Consider the following 27,681-nt stretch of genomic DNA (forward strand, 5'->3'; position numbering starts at 1 on the left):
GAATTCAAAGGAGAAGTAATGGGAACAAGCACGGGTGCACCAGGAACTCAGGGGGTACTGTCCGGAGGGTGGAAGCTGTTAGACAGCAACACGGAGACAAGATAGAGGTGCTGACTCAAGTGCCAACAGCCTGACAAATGGAAATCGGTGACTAAGGCAGTCAGTCTTGGCTGTACAGCTCCTGCAGGAGCTCCGAGGATGCCAAATCTTCTACATGAGGCAGGCAGATTTGGGCACGTTGAGGAGGTGAAGCTGGAGTTTTTGTCAAAGGAAAGGAGAGGGCACACCACAGCCTAAGACACATCGCACCAAGTTTTAGGGGGTGCATGGCAAGGCAGTGCTCTTAAAGCAAGGGAACACTGCTGGGCAGTCAGGTCGGACACCTCGTTTTTGTATTCTGAATTAAACTCAGGCTTTTCTCTTGCATAAACCTGGTGGGACAGATGTCCAAATGCTGTAAGTCAGTGTCACCCTCTTGAAATCACCAGAGTCCTAACCTATGATTTAGGATCAAAATATCAAACTAAAATCTCTTCTATCACCACCAAAGTACTTTTAACCCTGAATTTTCAAGTGTTTAAGATGAGGTTAAAAACAGCCTAAGCTCCCTGACTGTTAAGTAGATCAAAAGTCTGCAGTCCAATAAGCTGTTGAAAGTTTCTATAGTTTTACCCTAGTCTATCTTTCTGCACCCTCTTCAGCCTCCAACTAAAAGAGTTTTGCTGCAAAAAGTTAACTAAAGGATTTCTTACAGGAATTTTTAGAGTAGCTGTTAACCAATGTGTTTTTATCACAAACTAGCACTGTAAAGTAACAGCTCATTTTAAGTTTGATTGGTATAAAATAGTATGTTTGTAATTAAAGAGCATGTATATACTTGTGTTTTTAAATACTCTGACCATGTTTTTCTTCAATTTTGTTGTTTCTTCCAATTCTTTAAACACATATTTGAAAAAAGTGGAAGGACAAGTAGCACTTATTTAGAAGCTGCGAGTAAGCCATTTGAGAAAACATGCACATTGTAAACTCACTGAAATGTACTAACGATAAAAATAGAAGTTCTGTGGTAGAAAAGTGACACTTTTTGATGAAATAGGGGGTATTTTGCTCTAAATAAGGATAAATGAGCAGGCTCGGTAAATGGAAATATTTGCAATTCATTTTAGACATTTGTCAAGATAATTTTGTAGTTAGGTGTGCATAAGAGCTGCAGAATTGGTTTCAGCTCTCTTTCCTCCAGGAAAAGAAAGTCTGACACAAGATTTTGACTTAGATTTCATACTGACCTCCGCAATATAGTCATTAGTTTATCCAACAGCGTTTAAATTGAGCAGCAAGCGCCCCTAAACCTCCTCCCACAAAATAAGAAAGTGACAGCTAAAATTCTACATTGTTCCACACCAGTGATTTTTAGACAGAATTTCCCACTCACCTTAACAAGGTGATAATTTAAAAATCTCTACCAAAGAATACAACCTCCTCACTGGATTCCCACAAGGCTGAAGACACCTGCTGGTGGAATTTAATATCCTGTAATCTACAGCATCAGAAAATGTTCAGGAAACTTCTTTAGGCAAAAGTACACAGTTGTACAGAGATTAAATTCCTTGGAGATCATTTTTATTCTAAGAAAAAAAAAGTGGATCCTACATTTTAATAACACTGAGCACAAGGACACAAACATATGGTCCTTCCAGCCAAGCTCTGGATGGCTAGAGGAGAAATACCATATGGGCCATATCTTCACTGACTTGCTACAGCCATTTTTTTTTATTATTACTTTTTAACATTTACAATGGTTTGGAAGCCTTACAAAGTTTAGCCTTGCTTTTGCCATTTGGAGAGCAATGCTAGCCAATCCTGCTTGCACTACCCACATTATTTAATTAAATATCCAAAAATTAATTATACCACATGCCAATACACTGTGTGCTCTTCCAGCAGGCCCTACTATCCAGCCCCATAGATAGTACCACCATAGTACCACCACCACCGCCCCTTTATTTAATGCTAAACAAGGTATCCTTGGCCTATTTCCCTCCTTTTTCAGATCTCACAGTCAATATTCTTCATCTGTGGCACTGCATTAGCTGTTTTCTCAGATCCACTACCGTCATTCTCCTAAAGCAAAGAGTGAAGCAAAGATCACATAATAATATCTACACTCTTGAGTTGGACTGCTACAACAGCCATAAGCCTGTACCTTCACGACAGCCTACATCCTCAAACACTCAAGCTCCTTCTCTCAGGGGATATGTTCTTGGTGAGACATCTGTTCATTTCAGCAATGAGACTGTCAATTCTGTGGTAGTGAAATACAGCCAAAATCTGAAGAAATATCCCCTCTAGACTTCTGTCTAGTTCAGTCATCAAAGATGCTTCACACATGCACGAGATCTGGTGCTGGTTGCAGACCTCAATAGCCCTAAGGACCAGAAACTCCCAATTAAGGCTAAAAACAACAACAACAAACAACAAACAAACAAACAACAACACACAAAAAAAACACAGCACCTACTCAGTTTTAAAATATGCTGAAAGCCAGCACCCCCAGTCTCTAGTCAGAAAATAGAAAATAGGGTGGTTCATCAGGAGATGAGTCTGGCCTCTGAAACTAATGCATCAAACTCCAAATTTGATTTGATCTAAACAGACGACTTTTCTGGGACTGGGGATCCCTGAGATAAATCTCTGTGCTTACAGAAGAAACTCTATGATTCTATGAAATGCCAAACCTGACAAAGTCTTCTCCATGGATCAGGGCAGTATCTCAGCTCCTGTCTTCTGACATGTTCATAGCCTCACAGCTGGAGACTGATCTGAGCCTTCTCAACAGTTCCTCTGACTCCCAGAGGAGTCTCTGCAATGTGTTTATTTTAATAGTACAGACATAAAATGGTTATGTGAATCTCTGAAGGCATCTACCACTACTTTGTGATACATTTTGAGAAGCTGGCAAGCAAGAAAATAACATGCAGCAAGCAGACAAAATGAAGAAACTTTTTTTCCTTCATAGATTATGTTACAAATTTTGGCCAACTTAAAATAGACAGCCTCAATTAAAATTATATTCCACTTCAAAATGATAGTGGACTAGTTATGATCAAGTCATCTTTGTGCAGACTTGATTTTTACCATGGAAAATAAAATAATGTAGTCTGTAAGGAAAATTAATATAACAAAAGAAAGAACCCAATTATATCTAGATGAGGAATTTTGTCAGCAGTTATTTTGCTGTATAACAGAACTTAACCATGAATGATTTAATTCCTCTCTCCCAGTGATTACAGGTGGTATAAACAAGAGCAGCACAGCTAGCTACTGAAGCATGAGCAGAGTTTAACAAGTTTATTGCATTCAAATCAGACAGAAGAGACAGTTCTGTAGCAGCATTTGAGAAATATATGAAAATGTATGGCAGTGCCAGCAGCAGTAGAGGACTGAACACCGTGTCCACAGGTATCCTTTCCAATTCTATGTTTAAGTTCTCCTTGTACAGAAGCCACCAGGTATCTATAACCACTCTTCCAGCTCTTCTGTGTAACATTTCTGGTTCTGCTGTATTCAAGGCAGTTATCACACTGTGCAACACTTGAGTTTATCATGGATTTACACAATCTAATACTTCTTTTTTTTTTGTGAAATCTTTAACATCCTATTTATCTTCTTGATCACTACAAATGATTGAGTTGATATTTTCCAAGGACAATTCGCAACAAAAAAGTTATTTTTCCTGAGTGGTTTCATCTCCGTGGATGCATAGGTACAGTTCTTTTCCACTTATGCATTACTTTGCAGTAGTCTAGATTGGGTGAGAAAATGGAAAGGAATATTCAGTCATTTTCATGGACAGTTTTAATTTTGACTACCTTGAAATATTCTTGCAGGTAAGGCCTGTCATTTCTCCTTTTCTTCTAAAACATTAGTAGATAACTGAACAGTAAAGATACCGACAGAGACTGCTGTAGCTAGTGACTTCCCTGCATTTGGAAAACTGATGATTCAGTGCCTGCCCTCTGGTGTTGTTTTCTGTTGTTTTGTTTGTTTTTGTTTTTTAAACTTCTAACCAATTAGAACCATAACGAGTTCAAAACTGCAGGAACGTTCTCCCTTTTATTTTATTTTACCCTTGAGAACTTTGGGGTTTTGACAGCCATTAGTGAGGGACTTTGCAAGTCCAACTATACCTTATCAACTGAATCACCTCTACCCATGGGCTGCTGGGCTTCAAAATACACAGATTCATGACAGCTTCCTTCTAGAAAATCCATTTTGACATTTACCCAACATATCATATTTACTCCACAAATTCAAGTCTTCATTTTAGTTTTCATAAACTTGCCCAAGGAAGGTTAGATTCATCACTGTAAACAGCTCCTTAGACATCACATTTGCCACCTTCACTTGCCACAGCAATTATTTAATTCATATCAAACAAAACTGTTTGACAACTCCACATTTGGGACTCTTGGGTGGCTACCATGGATACCACCTATTTTTAGCTATAGCTTTATGCATTTTATCAGTTTGTTCTAAACCTGTTCTGCTGACACTTCAAATTAAAACAGTTCTTTAGACTCTTTCAGCTACCAAAATGCTCCAGAAGAGAACTCTCTCTAAGATCCTTTATAATGAACAGCAAAGCAAAGATTTATTTAGCCTTTCCATAACAACCCTATGTTCTTTGAGTGTTCTTATTACTCTGCAATCACTTATTAAGCCTACAGATTGACAGGCTTCCTACTCTTCATGTGTTTGAAAGGGGTTTCTTATTGTTTCTGAGAGTTTGGCAAGTTGTTCCTCAAAATTGATTTTATGGCCTTGTTTAACTTGCCTTTTTAACTTGACAGGATGTATGCTCTTTTCTATTTCTGCTGTTCAAACATGACCTCCAGTTTCTGAAAGATGTCTTTTGACTTCTGACATCTCTCTGCTCTTCCATGTAACAATACCAGCTTTTCAGAGAGTTCTGCTCAAGCCTTTTCTTAGAAGAAAGATACACACTTCCTTGTGCTCATATGATGTCTTCTTACTGGCTTCATGTTCTCTGCAAGTATCTCTCTGTTTTAGCTGTTCCTTTTAACTACAAACTGGTAAAGAAGCATTCCACACCTTAGAGTTAAATTTCATTGAGCAGATTTTTTCGTTTGCTGGAGCCAAGAAAATTGTGCTTGTCCTGGTCAAGTCATTACTCTGGGTTAAAACGAGTGCTTTTTCCTATTAAGCAAGCTGTTTCACTCTGATCCATCACTTTCACTGTTGTCCCTTACATCAAGTTCAGTCTCCTCCTCTTATAAAGCTACCATTACTTCCGTTGCTATTTCTCCTCTTTGTCTGCAGGCAAGAGCCTTCTTCCCTTGGAGTTCATTGAATACACTCTTGATAACAAGCGTCTCAGACAAATACAGTTCTCTCTTCCAAATAAAACTGTTCCATTTGCCAAGACAAGAGGAGCTTATATTTCCAAAACAGAGACCTCTGATTTTCTCAGCCTGTGTTCTGATATGGAGAATTTTCCAGGTGGTTTCAGGACCATGTTTCAGTCACCACACTGCAATAATGCTAATTATGAGCACACTCACCACCACCATCAACACACCCACCTCCACATCTCTCTGAGATAAGAAATGTATTCCCCTAACCTTATTTTTTCTCTGTTTCCCACAAAAGCACTGGAGTTCCCTGGAAGGACAATTTCTTGACTCCTCTGTTATAGTTTGGATGACAAGTCTAAGAAGATTAGATTCTGTAATTTTTTATTATTATAAAAAAAAAAAAAAGACACTGTAAGGAGAATCACTGACACAGATGACTGATTTTCATCCAGGAGATTCTAGCATTGTTCCACTATCTCATGCATTTATTAGGATTTCATTTCCTTCTGGAGCCTCAAGGGAAATTTCATAATCAGCACACCTGGTATGTATAGTATAAATAATTAAGGGGATGCCCTCTCTATGCAGAAAGGCTGTTCTGCTGTAAGAAATGGCCTGGATCACAGATTCATCAGAAAAAAAGAATCAGGGCTATGAGATACTCTCCATTTTCAGATTCAAAAGTCTCACAAACACTTACTGAACCGGAGAGCGGCAGGGCTCTACGCAATCTATAGAGGAACCTACTCAATCAGTGTATTTATGAGTTATTTCAACATTATTCTTTCTACACTGTCAGCATAGATGGTACTTTATCACCATTTATCTATCCCAAGGTATAATTTATTGCTTGCCTTAACAAAAAGATCATGACACCAATTTAGCTTACAGTCACATTAAGAAAAATACTTTATGTGACAAATTTGGCAATAACCCAGCACTACACAAACTGGTTTGATGACAAAAAACACTTAAGGCAAACCATGTTAAAGAAGACAGAGATAACAGCAAGCCCTCCGTACTTAGTTTTATTTATTTTAAAATTGGCAAAAGTTGCTGCTACAGCCCAAGCTCGAGTCTTCTTTGGAGCTTTTTACCCTGGACATAAAGAGCACTGAAGCCCTCAGACTGGGCCTTCTAAGAAGCACAAAATATATTACCCCAAGTGGACAAAGCAGTCAATACTTCTCTTACACTGCAGGACATGCAAATTCATGTCTGATGACTCCCAGTGACACGTTGGTGGCATCTGCTTAATTTTGATCTAAAAAGGGGTCAGTCTTTTTTTTCCTTTTTTGAGGGCAGAGTCCCTCAGTAGCTGGACAAGGATTTTATATCCACCAGCTTTCACTTAGGTGCTTTGCATCTTTCTCTGTTTTATTATCAGAACCCTTTGTTCTGAATTCTTTCTGCTCCCTTTGATTAATTCCTCTCTTTAATCTGTGTTTAATACTTAAACTGCAGGCCCACCCACTTAACTTTTTTTTCTCCGAACAAAAACTTAAGTTCTACTCTAAAGATTCTAAAAAGTTCTGTCATAAGAGTGTGCTTCACTTCAGGCTCCCATCTGCAACTAGCAATGTTAAAGTATGGCACAGTGAATGGCATACTTGTGATTTGGAATTCAGTTTTGCAGATAAAAGAGGTTAAATAGTTCACTTAAATATGCCTCTTTGATATGTAACTGAAATGCATTCAAACACTGAGATTTGCTCGCCATCATTACTTCCATTTTCCAACACATTAACTGGATGTTGGCAGTCAGAACAAGGAAATCAACTTCTCATAAAGGGCTCTGTTCTAAATTCTGATGACTTTTTCCAGCTTAAAAATTCTAATGACTAATTTTTGACCAGAAGATTAAATTTTAAATTAATAAAACCATGCAAACATGCAACTGTCATTATGTAAACATACTCCCACCCTTTCAAGTTGCTCAGGTACCTTAGGTCCACCTAAGTGCTTACACATTTTTCTAAAGCAATCGGATTTGAAAGACCTAGGGCTAATTAAATCCATTGCTATTAATGTGAGCAGGCCATGTTTCAATAGGTTACGAATCAAAGCACGTTCATTAGCAGAACTTCCACCTTTCTAAAATCCTGACACTGCGGTTAGATCTGACCAGGCAGCTCCTCACACTTATATGTTGCTTTAAGGGGACTCTGCTGGGCCGCAAGAATGCTCCTGCACAGGTCCTCTAGAACCAGAGTCATAAAACCTTTCAGTCATAGCTTGGGAAGCATCACAGGATTATATTAGCTCTCTTAAGACTACTAAAAAAACAACAACTCATCTTTATCTTCAAAGTTAGTGTGCATTAGTAACTTCAAGACCTTACCTGTCAACGTAGATAAAGAAAAACAGGAAGCAGTTATCGCATCCTGTGCTAAAATTCAGTATTTGATTTCAGTGCTGCCCTTTTCTTATCCTACCCAGAGCAGGTGAATACAAGTGATCAGATTACTTGACCCAGTTTCAGAACCCTGAGAAAAAGTGGATTTCAGCTGAGAAAAAAAGGGATAACAGAAGGGCTCTGGACATGTCTGAAGAAGAAGCCTGTTAGTGAAGCTTCACAAGCTGAGCAAAATGTTTTTCCCTCTTTGAGAAGCAAATGTGTGATTTGAAAGTCTGCATAGAACAGATTTATTTCCGTGGGACAAGAAATTGGCAGCTTCAGGTGTTTTGTGAAACCAGTAAGACCTTTCCTCATCTGCATGTTTCATCCCGCTCTAGCGGAAACTTGTACAACCATACCCTGCTCCAGTGAGTGAATCCGCCTTCCCTACAGAGCCACAGTGGTCTGGTTCCACTAACAGTAACAAGTGCTCTAAGTACTCCCTGGCTGCAGGGACTAAGGGGTTAATTCAACTCACAGGCATACATTAAGCCATGCTAAGAGCATTCCTCAGAAATACCATCCTGAAGCCAGCAGCTAGAAGGAATAGCTAACCTTACATACGCTCCGTCTGGGCAACAGACAAGTACACTTGCTTTTTAAACTCAGCTTCAATGGGGCACTGGCAAACACCTAGAAACCCATGGGCATGGAAAATAAGCAGTTGCGTGGACAGCTGCACCAAAGAATTGGAAAGCGATTCATGCAGCGTTAGCTGTGGAAGTCGTACTTTGCTTTAAGCAGACTCATTTCGAGATTGCACCACCTGTCTAAAAGAGAAAACATTTCCTCGTTTATTTCAAAAGCTGAGGCTCTGCCCCCTCTTCTTTGCATGAGCATACCATATAGACACACAGGAGAATAAAGAGCCCACAGTCCTAAGTATCCTAGATATTGATCTGCATCAGGCTATATAAAACAGCAGTATTAGCAGTCTCTAGGGAGTTTGCTGTAAAAGCAATTGGAACTGCAATTAACAACAGCACATCTTAGGATAGGGAAAGACTTATAACTAGAAGCTAATTAGGAGGGCAAACACTGAAGCTTGTTAGCTGAGATGCTAATGAGAATTATACTTGAGTGGCAGCAGCCTAGCTATTCAGAGTTAATTAGAAACCTCAGCTGATAGTATATTGCTCTTAAGAGCTTTCAAAACAAACAACTGGAAAAACTGTCCTGCAGCTAAGGATCCAGCATGCCACGTTGGGTAATTCATGGGCACGGGGAACAGCCAGGAAATTACACTCAGGCATCGTGGTAATTTAACAGCATGTGGAAAAGGCAAAGGGAAGGGGGTTTTGTCGGAGCCGCATGCCCTCGTGGCTTTGCTAGGACAGTTTTGTCAGCCCGTGGTGCTCGGGACGCGCTGCCATGTCCAGCGTCGCTCACAAAGCAGCGAAGGCCGCGGGTTGCTCTCCCCGTGCCTGCTGCCCCCCGGGCACGGGCGTGTTTGACTCTCTCCCCGCTTTGTGCAGCAAGGAGGTAAAAAAAAAAAAAATATTAATAAGAAGAGTAATAAATCAAGGCGCTTCGAGGGAAAAATCTGTTAAACGTAACATGGCAGCAATGCGGATCGTGAAGCGTGGCCTTACCTGGGCTGAGTTGCATGGCTGGTTCCTGCTCTGAGCAGAGCCAGGGAGGCAAGGCAGAGGGGCTGCGTGTTTAAATGTTTCCTCTGTGCCTGATTGGAAGCGCAGGAGCCAGTCAGGGGCAGGGGAGAGGCTGCTAAACTCAAAGTAGGTTGATTGTTTCAGGAAAAGAGTGGATACTGGAGAACCTGCAGACTGGTTTGCAGCGAGCTGCTATACGCGGAAAGGGTCGAGTGTCACACAGGAGGGAAAGGCAGAGGAACCGAGGGGATTTTCAATCTCACCCAGGCCCTGTTTGCATTAAAATTTGTGGTGATTTAAGCAAAATCTGGATTTAATTCTATTTATTGAAACCAATTGTAAACCCATGTGGACACTCTTGAACGAACTCAGCTTTCCAAAAGCATATCAATGAATTTCAGGCTTCGGTTAAAGCAGAGAGAAGAGCATCCACCAATGGTTTTGTACCAGTGTAATTAAACAGATTTCAAAGTACGACTTGAGCTAAACAAACGTGACTTTTAGCGCAGATGTGACCTGGCAGTCACTGGCTGATGGTGAGTGAGGAGAGAGAGCTTCACGTGCCGAAACCTCCCTGCAAGAGCCAGTATTTGTAAAGGCACCCTCACACGAGCTTTTCAGTGCCTGCAGCTGAAGGGTGTGAAGGTACAGAGCACTACGAGTGGACACTAAGATATACAATCCATAGAGCCATCCCCACCGTAACGCAAAAAATCCCATTGCGTAAGCAGTATTCCGAAGAGAAAAATTTACTTCACTGCAGCTTTGGGAACCATCCTCTTCACCTGCTGCTTTTGAAGCAGAGTCAGGGATTGCGGTTATTCAGGTTTAACAGGACTTGTGAACACTGGCTGCAGCTGGAGGCAAAATTCCCCAAACACCAAAGCAACATAGCTCTGGGATTGACCACACGCTTCATTCAAGAATCGTCCCAGTCACAAGCCCAGGCTCGGGACACAGGACATGAAGACCAGGGTAGGCCTGGCAAAGCTCTTGTGCAAACCTAGGCCCACCCATGGCCTACTGGTAGCCAGGCCCCTGGCTGGTGGATGACCAGGCGGGGGGGCTCCTTGCTCAGCTGCATGACCAGCTGCTACACGCACTACAAGTCTATAGCCATTTGGCGACTCAAATCAGGCTAAAAAAAAAAAAAATGATTGGAAGATTCACTTGTAGGGAACTAAGAGTGTAGATAGCGATACCTGGCAGGCAGTCCTAGCAAGCTGGCTCAGGTCCTAGATGCAATCCAGCCAGAGATCAAAGGGAGCTGCCTTCATCTCCTTCTCAGGGCTCATTCCCTCCACCACCACCCCCATCACTTAGTACTTCTGGTAGGTTTTCCCCATATCAAAGACTGCTCATATCAAAGAGTTTTATGAAAGCGGCCTTCCCAGAGCTGCAGCCCCAGCTGGAAACAAACTGGGGCAAGACTCTAGGTGCTGCCAGGGTTTGCCTTGCTGACTGCAAGCACGGATGGCCACAGGGATGGCCACAGGCCCGGCTTGGATTTGGCCATAGAGACATTTGTGTCTTCCCTCCCTCGGCTTATCTCATCCTCCCCCTGTGAGGGCCCCTGTGCCTGCGGAGGCAGGCTGAGGGTGTCTGTGCAGGACAGCAGTGTCAGGCTGCGTGGCTTGTAGGGCAAGGCATCTCCAAGGAGTGCTGGGCAGCAATTCCAGCGCCTGACATGACGATGAAAAACATGTAAGTATATTTTATCAAGGGTCGTCTTCACCGAACTGAGTAAGAGCCTGGAAATGATTTTGCAATTTACAGAATTTGCTTTAAGAGGACAAGACCTTCTGGTGAGCACCTGTTCGATTCCGCCACGCATTCGGAAGGTCAGTTTAGCTAAGACCAAGCCTTTCTCACAGATTAACAGGGTGATTTTCTCTCTGCTTGAGCACATTAATGCTTAGCTTGCTTTGCACCAGAAGACCACAACAGCTCCTGCCCTTTTGGTGCTGTGACTGGGCAAATGTACGCCAGCCCCCAGAAGCCTCACCAGCCGGGGCAGTCAGCCCTAATGCTGGCATCAGAAGGCACCTGCCCGTGTTGCCTTCGTCTGGCTCCAAAGCCGCTTATGTGTCATTTTTATATGCCATTTTATATTGGCTCACTGTACAGCGTCGGACTCTATAAGGGAATGCCAGGGTCACCAATTTCTGTGACATGAAAGCTACCTGCAAATGCTTTCTAAATGTTGCTTTCACCAACTTACCTTCAGCCTTTGGTTGCTTTACCAAACTCCTCTTTGGTTTCCCAAATTCCACCAGGAGTAACACCTTAAGTCGGTTGGACAGCAGTGCTCCTCAGACGACCATGGCACGAGTTAGGTTAGACAAGCAGCTCCCAACATCTTCGTTCCAATTTCTCCATTCTTCCTGTCTCTTGAGACAGGCATGTTGTGAGGCTGTCAACTTTAACGTACTGTGCTGAGACCTCACTGTACTGATTTTGGGTTAATTTGGGGGGAAAAAGAAATTGCACCAAAACTACTGCTGGATCATGCCTATAGCTATATTATTATATATGTATATGTATATACACAAAGCAAAACCCCTAACTCACAGCTCACACGAGCCTTAATCCCCTCCCTATCACCAGAAACTCCTCTGGCTAGAACCAGACCCCGGTGCCGTATCTTCCCCACGTGCTCGAGGACCACGCTCTCAGCCCCAAACGCTTTGCTTCCCAGAGCAGCAAGCCCACTGACCACATCTTTCAGCCTCTGGGGAAAATACAGCAAAATTGGGTTCCCTGGATACTTTTTGCTGCATTGCTGAGCAATCTCCTTTCTTCCCAACCACAGCAATCGTTTTGCTTTCCCATCAATTCAGGAGGGCGAGATACAGTCTTTTAAAGTCTTAACAACCATGTGCTATTCCCAACTTGTTACATACGCTGAGTTCACTTCTTCCCTCAGCAGGGATAAATGTACAGCTCTAACCCTGAATTTCGTCTGTTTACCTTCCCCTGGCTGTGATTCTCTTTCAGTATGCCCAGCTTCACACTGGCTCGCACGCAGCATCCGGCTCAACAGGAGCTCAATTCCCCTTTCAGGCTGATGATCCCCTGCTGCAGCGGTATCACCTCCCTCTGTGAAGGATTCCTCCACGCTGTCCCTCCTCTCCTGGCCCACACCACACACCTGCCTGCAAAATAGCATCATCTGTTACACATTTTTACCTCTTTTCTTCCCCCCTTCCAAACAGGGCTGCTGCCTGGCTTGCATTGCAGCTCCCCGGGGATCAGTCTTTTAGCTCCGCAGGACACACTGCCCCAGGTCTCTGGCTTGTAATGGTTTCAATTTTTTATCATGCTCGGAGCACTGCCTGCTGTCTCTACGTTTTCATACGCACTGGGGAATTTCTTTTGCTTGGCAAACGTTCATGGGTTTGTCAGGATTATTTCTGGGTTTTCTATTAATGGGTTTTCTAGTAATGCCTCTGAACTTAGTTATTTTGTTCTAATTCACAGGCTGATCTCTCACAACTGACATAATACCCTCAAATTGCAACACTGTACCTTTAATCTTAGATCACTCACCAGTCCTCTTATTCTTCTGGGAAGAAAAAACAAAAGAAAAAAGAAAAAGAAATAGTATCAGGAGCAGAAGTCTCTCCTTTGTTGAAGCCTTTCGCCTTGGCTCAAGGCAGCTTTCACAGGAAAGTCCTGGGGTTCCCTGGAGGACTTGCACCAAACCCCACTCACTGCTGCCACCTTGGCCCTGTGCCCTCCAAGCTGTATCTCGGTTTCTCTCTGCTGCTTCCTTCCCTCCGCATTTAAGTTTTTGGTAGCCAAGTACAGCTGTTGCATCCCATGGGTGAGGACTAAGGGAACTTTCAGCCTAAAGGAACTAGTGAGTCCATGATGCAGTTTTCCCTATTCTATTAATTATTTGGGTTTGGTTTGTTGGTGTATCTGTTACCTTAGCAATTTGTACACAGTTTTGTATGGGTAGGTTTCAGCTTTCACCTGCATTGAGTAGTTCTGTGCCTTCTGTGTGACCTGTAATCCAGGCATGCCGGCTTTTCCAAAACCCCTGCATGCCATTTTACTTTGTCCCTACTGTACCACAATCACGCCGTCGTTCATTTTTCATTTGGTGTGGCTTGCATTGAGCTTACTCTTTTCTGTCACATCACGTTGAGGAATCCTCCATAACCCCACGTGCTCATCACCGCATCCCTGAGGAGTGCTGGTTGCAGAAGTGTTGCTGCCAGCCGTACCTGCAAAACCTCATTGCGCAATTCACTGCTTGGGTCTCCATGCTGTGCTTAACATCTTCATGTGTTTTCCTTGTCTGCTGACTTTTCTGTGATTGCTTTTACTACAGGTATGCAGAACATGAAGCTTCTCATAGCTTTTTGTCTCCTCGTCTTTGCGCCTTGCCTCTGCACAAACATCGGTGGATTTTTCAATCTGTTTTTCATTAACATCTCTGAGCTAGTTCTCAAATTTTCCTCGCTTGCATACTTCCTTTACAGAAGCTTTACATATGTCCTGCAGGCTCTGGGAGATGGACAGGAGCATCTACGCATTATAACCTGGGCAGAAGAAAGCTGTCTGTGCCCATGCCCTACGAAAATAAGGAACAACTGCATTTGTGCCATGCTGAGGCAGAGCCAAGGACCCTGCTTCGCACTTGGTGGGCTCAGCACAGCAATGGCCGTGCTCACTGTGACCTCTGGGGCTCCCACCTGCCCAGGATACCCCTGTACGAACGCAACCAGGGTCTGCCAGGAAGCCCTGCAGAGGTGAGCCAGCTTACAACACGTTCAAGACCCCTCCAGCATCTTCATTCAGCTTCTTTTTGTTCCCGTTACTAAACATTACTGAGTCTGTCTTCAAAGACTGGTGAGCATCATCATTGTGCGCAGCTTGGCCATGTATCGAACTGTAATTTTTCCTGATTCTCGGTAACACTTGTCAATACTTTTCCTATTAAACCTCATTAGAGCAGTTTTTTCCTTCATTTTTCAAACATAGCACTTTGCCTTAGCTTGGCAAGCCTGTTCCTGTTCCTGTCCTAATCCTGCTAGAGAATGCGTATTGTTCATTACCCTTAATGTAATACCCATCCACTGTTATTTTGCTTTTCCTTTTTATTCATGTCTGGCAGTGTTGTAGTTTTCCTCCTGTAAGCTGAATAAAGCCCAGCTTCAGCACCCGTTTCTTTCCATACACGTCCAGCCAAGGCAGAGAGCCCAGGAGCCTTCGCCATCCCGTCTGCTCACAAAGTCGTTCTTAATTTCTGATGGCATCTACCTGCTGCAGCCAGCTCATGCCTGCCACTGGCACAAGCACAGAAAGGCATCAGCTGAGGAGCAGCCCTGCAGTTTTATTCTTCTGACTGAACACACTCCTCTCCTCAACCAAGCCCCAAAATGAGAGCCCTCCTTCTCCAGTGCGCAATCCAGTTGCAGCCCTCCCCATCAGTATTCTCACAAATATTTCTGCCTTTCTCCTGCAAGATATCCCACGCTGGGAAAACAAACAAACAAAAACAGCGCAGAACCTACATGGGCATCCATCACAATTAAAGGCTCTGTAAGCACCTAATAAAGAAACACCCATTTGGCATTTAAACCCAAACCAAAGGGCAGATAACAGCAGCTGATAACAGCTTGGGTATTGCTGCTTCAGCCCTTTAAGACCATGATTGCTTTTTTGCCCTGCTATTCTAAATATAAGTCTACATTTCAAGTAAAAAAAAAAAAATCACAAGGAGTTTTAGAATAATTGGGAAAGCTTTCAGGTCCCATCTGAAAGGAGTCCTCGAAACAGATTAGAAAAGGAAAACTTCAAGGAAGACATTAGGACTGTACCTCGCTCTTTCATCAGTATATATAGTACATAATGCACATCAGGTGCCACAGGAACCGCTGCTCAAGGTTAAAGCAAGGTCCTCATGAAAGCGACAATTACTCTCCAGCGACAGATAAGGAGAAGAAAGTCAAAGCTGAGCATCGGGAGGGGAAAGGAGTGCTCAAAGTCAAGTGAAAAAGCTACAAAAGCCTTTGCAAGGGGAAGAGATCACTTCAGAGCCTAGCTGCGAATCGAGGTTTTTCTCTGCCAGGAGGGGTCCCCCAGCAGCAGCAGCTCCCTCCCCACGTCTGAAAGGCAGCGGCTGCGCGAGCACTAGTGGGTGCCGGCGTGGAGGCAATGGAGAACCAAAGCTCAGGTAGGACCTAGTACCACGCTTGGTGGAGAAGGGATGGCTGCAAAATTATTCTAATAAAACACGTGTGAAGGCTCATGATAAAATCTTTACATTTTTTATTATTATTATTTTATTTTGACATAGCCTGACTTGCATTGCAATTGGTGTCTGGAGACTTCCCAGACACCAAAGTTCTTACATGACTGGGAAGACAGGAGGAAAAGGATGCTCATGGACGTGTCTCATCTTATTGTCCAGGAGCATTAGGTCAGCATACCAGTGAATACTTAAGGTAGCAGAGAAAACTTTTGTTCTGATCTTTTGTTTCAGGTTGTCATCAGACACACCGAGAGGATCCCAGTCCCTCCCAGGGGTTAACACTATGCCCAGTACTGTTCAACATCTTCAGTACGGACCTGCGTGATGGGCAGAGCACACCCTCGGCAAGTTTTCGGATGATACAAACTGGGTAAGGTGGCTGGTGCACCGGGTGGGCATGCTGCCATCCACTGGGGCCTCAGCAGGCCAGATAAACAGGTCAGCCGGTACCTCCTGAAGTTCAGCAATGTCGTCCAACTGCAGAGGATTCATCTCACACATGAGTACACACTGGGGCTGACTGGCTGGAAAGCAGCTTTGCAGGAGGAGAGCTGGGGCCCTGGCGAACAGGTTAACCGTGAGCCAGCAGCCTGCTCTTGTTGGTCTGCTTTAAGCAAAGAGCTGGACGGACTGTCTCCAGGGGTCCCTTTCGACCTCAACGATTCTGTGACCCAGTTTCAAACACAGCAGTTTGTGTCCCTGTCCTCTCCATCAGCTCCAAACTTGTCTTTCTCCACCACCTTGCCCTTTATCTTTCCCTCACCTTCACCAGGTGAAGCCTCTTCCTCCTTTTATGCTTCCAGGTCTCCTTAAATACCTGAAGATCCTCTGTTCTATGCTTTCTCTCACCTCAGCTGAAGTTCAGGGGTTGTCACCAATGTGGACACCAGCCAGAGGCTGCAACCCTCCTCCTCTTTCAGGTAGGCAGCATAAAAAAAAAAAGAGATAAAGGAGATGAATGGAGCTGTAAGAGTGCATGCTATGGAGGGAAGAGGGAAAAAGAGAGCACTGCATGGAGAAAACAGCTCTCAGGGCTGTGTTCAGCCCTTGGACAACTGTATTTACATGGGGCTGACAGATGAAAAGCTCAAGGACCAAGACCAAATCATATCACAGAACTAAGGAACTATCCCTTTCCCAAAAAGCACTTTGGACAGGAGCTGTCTTCATCCTATGAAAACTCTTTCATAATGATTTACCCGACAGCAAGGCTGCTAAGCACTACCCAACCTAAGCGTTTAGCTGTCCTATGCCAGTTTTTACAACTGATCTCCAGCCATACGTCCATACATACGTATATATAACATAGTAACAACAGGTCAGTGCACAAATCCAGAAACAACAAGTCTCTGATAAAACAACGTAGAGTACACTGAACATCACAGGGTTATAACTCAAAATAACAGCTTTTCAGGAAAGTGACTTTCTGGAACGTGATTGAGAAACAAAATAATCCAAGAATATTACCTCTGAAAACTCAAAACATCAAACTGTCCCTAGAGAAAGTGCAGCAATAAAAGTGGATGCAACCATTACTAGGAAAAAAAAAAAAAAAAGAGGAAAAAAAACCCAAAAATTTCACTTTCATGGTTGTCAGGAGGGAAAAAACCACACTTGCTTAACTTAGTTAGATGAAAGGCAGCAGTACAGAAAGAAGAAAGATGGTTCTGGCTGACTCTGGAGTAGTAATTTACAGGGAAAACTGTAGTTCAAAGCACAAATAAACTATTTATTCTTTTTATAATACAATATAAAGGAACAGAAGTTAAAGTCTAATTATAAGTGTAAAAAACACTATTCAGAAGCAGTTTCGGGTTCTGCAACCTTCCTTCGCGTTGCCGTCACAGCTCACTGATTTAAAAATGTTTTTCCTTTCCTTGCTGCTCTGTAAATACCCATCAGCCAGAGAAAACCAAATGGGAAAGCTGGGAGCAAAATGGAAAAACGCTCAGGAAACATCTTCAGGCAGAATACACAGCCAGAGAAGATGAAGAATAAGAAGATAGTAAGAAGCAGAACAAGCGGGGCCCAGCACATGCCTAATAACAAAGCTACTGAAGCACTCTGTGAGTCACCTCTCCCTGCCAGCCCTTTGTCCCTGGCTTGGAGCTTGCAGCTGGATAGCACAGAGCCATTTCCTGACCCCTCTTCACCTTGAGGGCTGCCAGCAGCCTAGGAGCTGTCAGCCTGGCTCTGTCCTGCCATGCCCCTGGCAGTGCCACCAGTGCCTCCCTGTCCTTGGGTGTCCCACAGCTGCTTGGGCTTGAGGACCGCTCATCTCCGAGGTCCACAAACTGCCCTGAACATTTCTATCCACACGAAAGCTGCATGCAGAAGTAATGACATCCAACAGACAGCAATTGACCATTTAATTACTTGAGGGTAGGGATTGGTTGTATATTTTTTTTCATTAAAAACTCATTGCTTTTCTCTAAAAGGTGTAAGAAAAAAAATAGCATGTCACACAATCCTCATCACCACCTCTTTTTCAGTCCTGCTAAAAACGTCGACTCTTCGATCATTCTCATTCGAATGAATGCCCACCTTTCATGACAAGCTTTGAAACTCTCTTCAAAATATCCCATTTAGGGGTAAACTCTTCTTTATGGCACTCGGCTTCCAAAATTACTCTGTGAGATTTTATAGTCACAAAAGCATGACGGACTACACATGAAGTAATAATCAAATTTGCTCTCCTTTTCTGGGATTTTTTTCATGAAATAAAGCTACAGAGAACAATACAGTTAACCATCATTAATTCAGGATTGGCACTTACGTTTCATCTAGAGTTAATGTAGTCAAACCGGGAACAAAAGCAGAGTATACAAAGGGGAGCCAGAACTCACCAAGAAGTTAATAATGAATAACTACTTTGATGGTATTCAGCCCATCAGAAAAATGCAAAAGAACCTTAAACGCCATAAATCTCACTGCAACAAATTGAGTTCCTCATATTTTCACCCCTACATATGGCCTAGCAATCTTTTCAAGTGCAACCCGATAGCTCAGCGTGACTTCTTGCAGCATTCCACCACCACCACCGTAATTCCTTTCAAAGGTACAATGCGCGGGTCGGATTTTTCTGATCCAAGAAACTCCGGTTTGCTTAAACCAGTCATCTGAGAGAAATCAACTCAAATCACTTCAAGTGTGCTGTACTTTTCCCATGAAGGGGTGCCCTCAAACCCCCCAGTAGGCCAATGGTAGAATTGGAAAAACAACCTGTCAGCATAACCTCAGCTTCTGCCGTACCGTTGATAACGTAACTCGGTCCCACACAATGTTTTCCGAAGCAGCAGCAGCTTCCTTTCACTTTCGCTGTTCGTGCTGCCTGCAGGTTTCCCAGCTGCCAGCTCACGTTTCTCACATTTCTGACGTTATCAGATCAGGCTGCAATGGAAACCGGCATCATCCACAAGCTCACATTTAAGTAACTCTGCAGTACATAAGCACACTGCTTTAGTGAGATTAGAGAGAGCTAAAAAAGCAGTAAGGAAGGAAAAATATAGATAGAAGTGTCACTCGTGAAAACATTTGATTTGTGTACCGATTAAGAAACATCTGAACAATCTTCTTAGGTTAACACAGTAAGCATTGAAAAGCTGCAGATTTATTCACCCCCCTTCCAGAGACTCGCTTCTTCAGGCCCCACAATTCCTTCATAACCTCTGGGTACATTGGATCACTCCTTATCTTCTGTTATTCGGTCATGTACCACTCTATTGATGACAAAACTTTTATTTTACAGCATTAGCCTGGTGAAATATTTATTCCAGGGGTCAAGGCAGAGGAAAGATGGGGGGAGGAGAAGGGCTGACCCTGAGCCCCATTGCCAAGAGCCGTAAGGATCAGATGCCTCAAAAGTGCTTAAAAAATACCTCCCGGTTCTCCGGGATCAACTTTCAGTTAAAACTGAAAATTGGTAGTTTGAAGCAGTTATAAAGGCAAAGAAAAATCTTCAGAGCATGAACAAAGTACAGTTAAAAGCCTATCTGTCCAAACTTGCCTGAAACAAAAGTTTAGAGATGAATTGTATTATTTTCACAGATGTTAACGCAAGTGCCAAAGGTGGTATTTGAAATGTCAACATTAACAAGATATATCAAGAAAAGAAAAAGTGTTCGCAAGCTTTCCACTTGCATTTCCATTGGATGACGAAGCACTTACTTCAATTTTAGAGCCAGTTGAAAGCAAGATAGCGATGAAAGCCCAGTTGGCTCCCCTTCCTCGAGGAGAAGAGATCCTCATTTGGGGACACATCAAATTAGGGAAACATCGAGTTGAAGTTTTATAGGGCACGTCATTCAAGCTGAGCTAGGTTAGCAAAAACACACTATTCAGAAGTTTTAACTAAACCTGGCACAACTCTGTAGGGAGGCTTCTGTGGCATAGTCAAACCCAGCCCTCGGGGATGCGTTTTGCTTGGAGCCCAAACGCCGCAGCCTGGCTGAAAGAACTCCAGAATGTAAATAATGAGGTGAAACCATCAGGTTGCACCCGATCGAAATCTACCCATGACATTTGCAATTTGAAGGATCTGAAAACAGCACCTGGGGTGAGGATTATGCTGCTGTAACTTGGATGTATATGCCATGGGAAAGAACAGAAACAAAATTAAGGCAGCATTATGGGTACAGCAGAAGAACAAGAGGTTTGGCTAAGAAGATATTCCATACACTGTATAAACTTATTCATGTTTCGCTCCCAACACTTTAACAATCCTAGAAGTTACAAATCTTTTCATCTCTTCAAACAGTTATGCAAAAGTCATGGTATAATTATGGTATAACTCTAAATGCAATCAAAGCTTTTGGGCTTATTACTGGGGCGGAGCCAAACCAATTCCAAAGCGATGGCTGCAATACTCCTATAGCTGTGCCGACTAAAAAGAGACAAACCTGGAGATAGATTGTGTGGGAGAGGTAGTGGGGAAAGGTTGGAAAGTTATAGTAAATGAAAGAGTTCTACTCTTCCAAGAAGTGCAATGCTTCATCTTCCTGCATATGGTAATTCATCTTTAGTTAGTCTTTTCAAAAATTAAACTGTTACTCTTCTCTGAGGGAAGAAAAAATACAAAAACAAAACAAAAACAAAAGAAAACCTTATCACAGTCCAGTTTTGTTTCTTGACTGCACAGCTAAAATAAGAGTTGACAAGAGCAGCCAATCATTTGCTACCAGGTACCAACACTGACAAGGAAAAAACACGTAAGAGTATTTTGACTAAGAACGAAACCAGCACGTGCTCTGTACATTAAGCTACTACTTTAAAGCTTATTCCAACATTTCCAAAGAACAGCCAAGCGCTGCGAAGTTAATCAAAACAAGATGCCTCTGAAGAGCTGAGTACTGTGAGGGATCCTCCAGCACGCAGCAGCAGGACCACCCAGAAATTGCCTCTAAGATGCAAGCCCAACAGAAAGCCTAACAGCTGGGAAACCAAGCTTCGGCAAGTTAAACCCTTCCTTCCCCTGTGTAACATTACCTCCCCCATAGGACTGCTGCAGATAAAAATAATGCTCATTCAGAAATACAGCTGTACACTTGAATTTTGCATTTTATGATCTCCAAGTCTTAGAGAAGTTTTGGCAAGCATGACTATCAGATACAATTAGAAGCTCGACTGTGATACTTTTCTGTTTATTGCAAACAGCTCGGTGATTGTGAAGCATACCTACAGCTGCAGATGGTTCAAGTATTCCTGCATACTTTTAAAATACTCCATATTTGATAGCTGCTGAAAAGGAGAGATACAGGGGAAAAGATACACAGTGAGAATACAAGAAGCTTTTTTTTTTCTTTTCAAATAAACAGAGAAAAATGTCTTACAGCAATAGTTATATTTTATTTTCTCTTTTAGTTTCAAATTGCAGTATTTTCATCATTTTTTTTTAAACATACATCTAAAATTATATGCTTTCTTTTTACTTTGAGTACAATTGCTTTTTGGGTTGGGGCTCCAAGCTTTTGCTTCTCATTGCCCTCAAGCTAAATAAGACAACACCACAGGGTGTTGCGCATCACATGCCTTTACCTTGTCCTCCGTCAGGTTGATCTGACTCGATGGTATGTACACACAGACTGATGTGAATGATAAGCTCACACAAAATGCACATGACAAAAAGCAGCGCATGCGTCACGAATGCTCTGCAGCATTTATACCCAGTTAACGTGAACACAGCTAAACTTGACATACTGTAGAAGCTCTCCTGGGTATGACTGTGGGATTCTCAAGATTTTCAATGGATACTTCAAGGTAGCATGCACAAAGAGTTCACCTGAAATCTCAGCGTTAGGTAAGATTAGCGTATTGAACTTCCCCGTAATTTTGCTACATTGCTTACTCTAGTTCTTACAGCAGCTTGCTTTTTTTTTTTTTTTTGACTTTAAAATGAGGAAGCTATCTAAAAACTACAAAAGTACTTTGCTCCTTTATAACTTGCACCAATTGCATCCTTTTAACCAAAGTTGTTTTAAAAATAAAAGAGCAAAGCACCTATCATTGTCACATCGTTGATTTCTATCGTTAGTGCAAAATTTAGTTGGGATTGTACATGAAAAAGTCTGCCTTATGCAATGGACATACTTGAACCAGTCCCCTTTTTACTCCCACCCCATCCCTTTCAACCACTGGGTAAGATCCTGAATGACCAAATTTAATTAGACTGCTTATTGCTACATTTATTGCTCATTATACCCTAAAGTTTTCTTTTATTTTAGGAAGCGTAAATGCTTAGCTATTACAGCTCCACAAAACTGTAAGACGAAAAAAAGAGGTCTGCTGCTCTTGGAGAACTGTCTTTGCAGTGTTTCTGACACAACCTCCTTATCTGCTATATAAAGTTAACAGCCATTTAAAAAGGGGAATGGCAAGACAGAATGCTCTTAAAGCAAAACTGCTACTAATTATTAACAAATTACTTTCAACCCAAAAGGTTACCCTCATTCCCCACTTCGTTTGATCAATATCCATTCATGTATTACTCAGTGCTTACGGATAGCTGATTTCTTTTAGGCAACAAGCAACTTCTTGGTACTGAGAAGCCATTCCTACCAAAGCAAAAGTAAAACACAATCATTTACTGAATGCTTTAGGGAAGAAATGACATCTGAGTGTATACTCAAGAGATTTAAATAAACTCACATTCAGTCTCAACTGGCAAAGAACATAAGCAGTAAAGAGACTACTTCAAATCCCCCCAGTAAGAACTGATTTATAATGTTTTGTAGTTTCCAGCTCCTCTTGCAGTCAGTGCAAGGGATGAGGCATGCTGAATAAAACCAAACTTTAATGGAATAGGGAGTAGCTGGCCCAAGAGCTTGTAGAAAGTGGGCTAGTATACAAAGCTCTTAAAGGAGGGACACACAATGGATTGAGTAGATTCTTTGATGACTCTTGTTGTAAATGACATTTTAAACATTCATCTGTCTTTTCAATGAGTCTTTTTCTCAAGTATGCTCCCATTTACACTGTATGTCTAATCGTGTAAGGGTGTAAAGAAGTCTGTTTCAGTGCAGAGCACACTGAAGGAATTCTTTGCTTTGGTTAGTCAGCACAGCAAATGCAAGTCTTAAGGCCAAACAAATGAAATACTGAACAGCCCAGTTTTCAGAAGTAGCTTGCTGTATACAGCAAGTTAAAAGCAGTCTGTGAAATAAAGCTTCACTTTAAATCAATCTCAAGGGACAAGCGCTTGTTTTTTTTGTTTTCCCTCTTTAAACCCAACACCAGTATTTCTTAGTGGCCCTTGTTCTGCTGTTTTGTTCTGCTGCTGCAGTCCCCATCACAGATCTATCGGCTCCTGTCACTAGAAGCAGGGAGGAGTGATTTTAAGTAGGATTTCACTCCAAGAAAAGGGACAGTAGGGAAAGCAACTAGAGGAAGTAGACAGAAAAGCGTGCCGCAGGTGAAATGCTAGATTTGAAGCACTACAGGTGTACGTTCCCCCACTAGGAAGACCCTTAAGTTACATTCCCTACAGGTCACTGGGAATTTCTAAAAGGAGGTGCTGTTCTTTAGACACTTTGGAAACACGGTTCAGGAGGTATACTACGACAAATCTCCAAGAGAGGTTAAAACAAAGGGAGTTATTACTAGCAGTGAATCCTTGCGAGGTTAGAACTGACTGCATCGGCTCTAAAGCTCATGTAGAACTGGGTAATGCAAGTACTTGCTTAAAGGCCATTTGAGGAAAAGGGGCTTTGTCACATCAGATGCTCAATGTACTCCTTTCAGTGGTTGGAAAGATTCTATGGCAAGTCCCAAATGGGTTGGTTTGGAACGTTTTATTCAGGGACTAGCTCCCGTTATGCCAAGGTAAAGTAACCAACTAGTCTGTGTTAATCATGAGGAGCTTAAAATTATGAAGAATTTAACAGTTTGTAACACAACATATACTGTTGGTGAGGATATGACTAACCTGATGCTTAAAAAATATATTAAAATCTATTTTAAATTTTGGAAAATAGCTTACAAAAATATCTTCACTTAAACTATATATCATACAAAAACTGACTGGTGTGGGGGTTTACAGTACAAAACGATTATTGGTGGTTACAAAAGGGAAGAGTGATCTATACTACCCTTCATGAAAGCACAGGGCATTATATCTCACTGCCTTGGATCAGTCTGCTATCAGAATTATGATAATTTCCAATGTAACTCAAAACTTTCAAACAGTATCTATTTATTAAACCTTTTTCTGAACTCGTGTTCAGTTTCTTTTAAAAATCACCACAGTGCTGTGGCCCAAGAAAGAAGAGTAACCCAACTAAGGGCAGAAATAATTGCTCCAGATAGTAAGATTTGTAGAGAGCTAAATACAGCAATGTCTACAGTTGTTTCTACTGCCCATGTTATCAGTTTTTGTCTACCTAAGAGGAAGTGACACCAGTGGACAATTCCTTTTAAATCAATTAATGGGCAGAAGCAACAATTTTTGGTCTAAATTGGAATTAGTTTAAATACATGGGTTTAATAAATACAAATATACACATCTGTATACATTAAATGTTGTCACGTGTATAATTTCAACATATACATTATATACAGAAATACATACAAGTACATGCTCCTCCTGACAACACTATCTTGTTTTTCCAAGTGTCACCAAAAGGTGTGATAATAAAATGAAGAGAGGTTAAATATAGGACGTGACTGAGAACCCAGCTATCATTTTTCTATAAGTCAAGAATTAAATACAACTAAAGACAAAGGCTATGCTAGATTTTCCCCATGTAATGCTTACGAATCAATGGGGTTCCCTGTGTGGTAAGCAAAAGGTAAATCTGGCCCTGTGGAGTGTTCTAAAATTCATGGATAGTTGTACTGTGTGTCTAAAGCATTATGTATACAACAAGTAATAAAAGAGGTTGTGTAATCTAACACCTTAGCCAGTCCCAAAGTAGACCACAGCAGCCTTCCGATTCTCAACTGCTAGCATAGATTTGTTTAAAGTAAGAGTGGTTTGAATCGAGATGACTCCATGGTCTCGTTTAGGAAATGTCAAATGGTTGTTGACTACTGGGGAGCTTGCACCGTTGTCTCTTAAAATCTTGTGCAGCAGATAAGAGCAGTTTCTTAACTATACAAAAGGCTGATCCGAAATAACTAGTCCTCTCTTTCACCATTACATCTGAAAATGAAGGAATTGAAAAGAAGCTACAAGTGGACCACAAGAACGCCTCCTTAATCCAGTCTCTGAAGACAAATTAAATCAACATATTCCAGTTTTAAAGCGCTTTAAGAAAAAAATGAGATGCAAAACAAGATGTAATCTGTACATTAAGATGGATTTTCAAAAGGAACATAAATTTGAGCACGAGGAAAAAAATGAGGACAGTACAGATGTCAAAACATTCAGTAGCGTGGCTTCTGTTCATCTCAAATTACAGCACAGCTCATGCATCACACATCTTACAATTTTACATACTGTACATGATATAGAAATAGAAATATTTTAAGTTAAAATTTCTTTTACTGATATACCGTACTCAAATTTTAAATCCTGAGAAGAAAAAAGAAAAAAAGTGTGGTTACGTATGTGCACTACAACTCCGATACCACCAACACATACACCACAGGGTATAAGAAAGTCCAGAGAGGAATTACATGCTGGAAGTGTAACTCATGAAAGCCATTTTCTCTTTTCCTTGTTTGGGAGAGACATTGGGAAACGATTTCTATTCTGTACTCCACAACAGTATATACATGTACATAAAACTATGAAGTTTTCTAATGACTGCAGCTTGCAATAATAGAGTGTTTCTGTCAGTTTCTTACCAGCTGCAACACAGTGACTTCAGCTGAACATTAGGAAGAAGAGTACTATCAGTTACTTTGCACATAGTACTTGCTCATATTTTATAGTTAGTAAATCTGCCTCAGGTTAGTCCCAAACATCCCTTAAATCTTCCCACCCACAGGTGCTTGGTGTCAACAACAACAACAAAAAGTACACTACGCTTTTCAGGTGATTTCCAGTGCTGCAGAGCACTTCTCCATGCATTCTGGAAGTAAAAACTGGCCATATTTATCACAAATGCAACCCCAGACATTTCTCGATCTTGCATTCCCCATAATTCGTATCAGATTCCAACACTAGTCATGCAACTCCAATACGCATCAGGACGTTCAACATGCTGTGACCTTGTGGACATTTTGCAAACAAGTTAGTAGGCGATGATACGGCGTTCCTGGTGATGCTACCACCTCAAACACTGACTGAAAGGCCCTCCGATCTAATTCTTCATCTATCTGATGTCGGTAGAAGTCTATGGCCACCAGACAGAAGATGTTGACATCCACTTGCTCCAGTTTTCCCATTCTGCTGATAATATGTGGAAGACTGAGATATAAGTTAAGGTCATAATGACAGAAATTGGTCATGGTCTACTAACTTAAACATTGTTCTCCAATGAAATGGTCTCTTTTTGAGTTCACCAAAAATGTGCAAAATATTATCATGTAGTAATCAAACCGCTACTACAGAAATCCTATTTCTACATTAGCTTCACACAATTTCTCATTCTCAAACTCCTTTTAACCTACCAGAGGTCTTACTTCTTTATCCAATGGGGGAAACAGTGCAGTCAGAACTGCAGTACCAACTGCCTGTAACCAAAGAGCACTGCTGAGATGAGGAGCCATCAGGAAATTTCAAATGATGTCACATGGCTACTCTTTTGCCTGGTCGTTATTACTTTTTTTTTTATATATATATTTTATCTTGTAGAAGGGACACAGGACAAAGCTTTTGAAGATATCCAAAGATATCCAGTGAAGTTTTTTCAAAGTCTCTTAAAGCATGGAACTTCCCAATCACCCTTGCATAGTCATAAGGAACAGAACTTCACACAGCAGTTTTAGGTAACTGCATTCTTACCACCTAATTAGAAGTTCTTTTTTTCCTGAAATCTCAGGCACCAAAAGCACAAAGTGATATATATCACTACTAGCTACAATAAGCCTGTTTGTTTTGGTGTATTAAAATATGTGCTTTTACTGCCCTCCAAGGCTACTGATGCGCTTTACAAAATCACTAAGTTTACCATAAAGTGGCACACATTCAGTCTGTTTAGGATACATCGCTGAAATCCATTGACTGGTGGAAGCACTGACAAAAAAACAGGAAAGACTCCACATGGCCATCGCCACTGGTGTTCTTTGTGTGAAATTAGACAGAGACAGCATCACCCAGTCACGGACCATTGAGGACTGTCCAGTGGTATGTAGTGTCTGGAATACCTGCAAAGAATATTTCACACAGGAATAAAGACATGGCAGACAGACATAGGAAAAAGTTCATTTTCTCTTGTAAAGGTTTTCCTCAGCTACAAAGCTCTGAGATTTACAAACTGCATGGCTGGAGACAACTCTGAATCTAAAGAATTAATGAACTCAATACACAGACAAAGTGAATCTGCAAAGAGTCAGCCAGGACCCAACTGGACTCATGACATCTGTGCCAAACTGAAGTGAGCATACAAAAACACACAAGACTTGCTTTGTGTCTCTATTTTTAATATATTGAAT

At 41.8% G+C, this 27,681-nt stretch overlaps 2 protein-coding genes and 1 long non-coding RNA gene across 8 annotated transcripts in view; 1 reads left to right on the forward strand and 2 right to left on the reverse strand.

Annotated features, from left to right (window-relative positions):
* MSANTD1 (Myb/SANT DNA binding domain containing 1) overlaps positions 1-12,669 on the reverse strand; it is a 50,048-nt gene extending 37,379 nt beyond the window's left edge. For 2 of the 5 annotated variants that reach the window (XM_080590606.1, XM_080590604.1), the window contains exon 1: positions 12,354-12,669. In XM_080590606.1, the coding sequence (XP_080446732.1) occupies positions 12,354-12,555 (202 nt within the window). In that variant the 5' untranslated portion in view covers positions 12,556-12,669. Of the gene's footprint in view, positions 1-2,735; positions 2,817-9,365; positions 11,552-12,353 lie in introns of those variants that run through there. The other 3 variants (XM_080590609.1, XM_080590612.1, XM_080590608.1) reach the window with 3 other exon arrangements.
* A 2,235-nt stretch (positions 12,670-14,904) lies between these two features.
* On the forward strand, positions 14,905-21,448 carry LOC308194550. Its single transcript, XR_013950658.1, has 2 exons — positions 14,905-15,570; positions 15,880-21,448. It is a non-coding gene; the product is annotated as an uncharacterized lncRNA (long non-coding RNA).
* A 24-nt stretch (positions 21,449-21,472) lies between these two features.
* The window catches only part of HTT (huntingtin), an 83,103-nt gene continuing 76,894 nt past the window's right edge, over positions 21,473-27,681 (reverse strand). For both annotated transcript variants that reach the window (XM_080590565.1, XM_080590564.1), the window contains 2 exons: positions 27,233-27,393; positions 21,473-26,494 (listed from right to left, as the gene is read on the reverse strand). In XM_080590565.1, coding sequence (XP_080446691.1) covers positions 26,281-26,494; positions 27,233-27,393 — 375 coding nt within the window. In that variant the 3' untranslated portion in view covers positions 21,473-26,280. The remainder of the gene's footprint in view (positions 26,495-27,232; positions 27,394-27,681) is intronic.

Source organism: Anser brachyrhynchus, assembly GCF_964034855.1.
Source record: "Anser brachyrhynchus genome assembly, chromosome: 4".
Lineage (NCBI taxonomy): Eukaryota > Metazoa > Chordata > Aves > Anseriformes > Anatidae > Anser > Anser brachyrhynchus.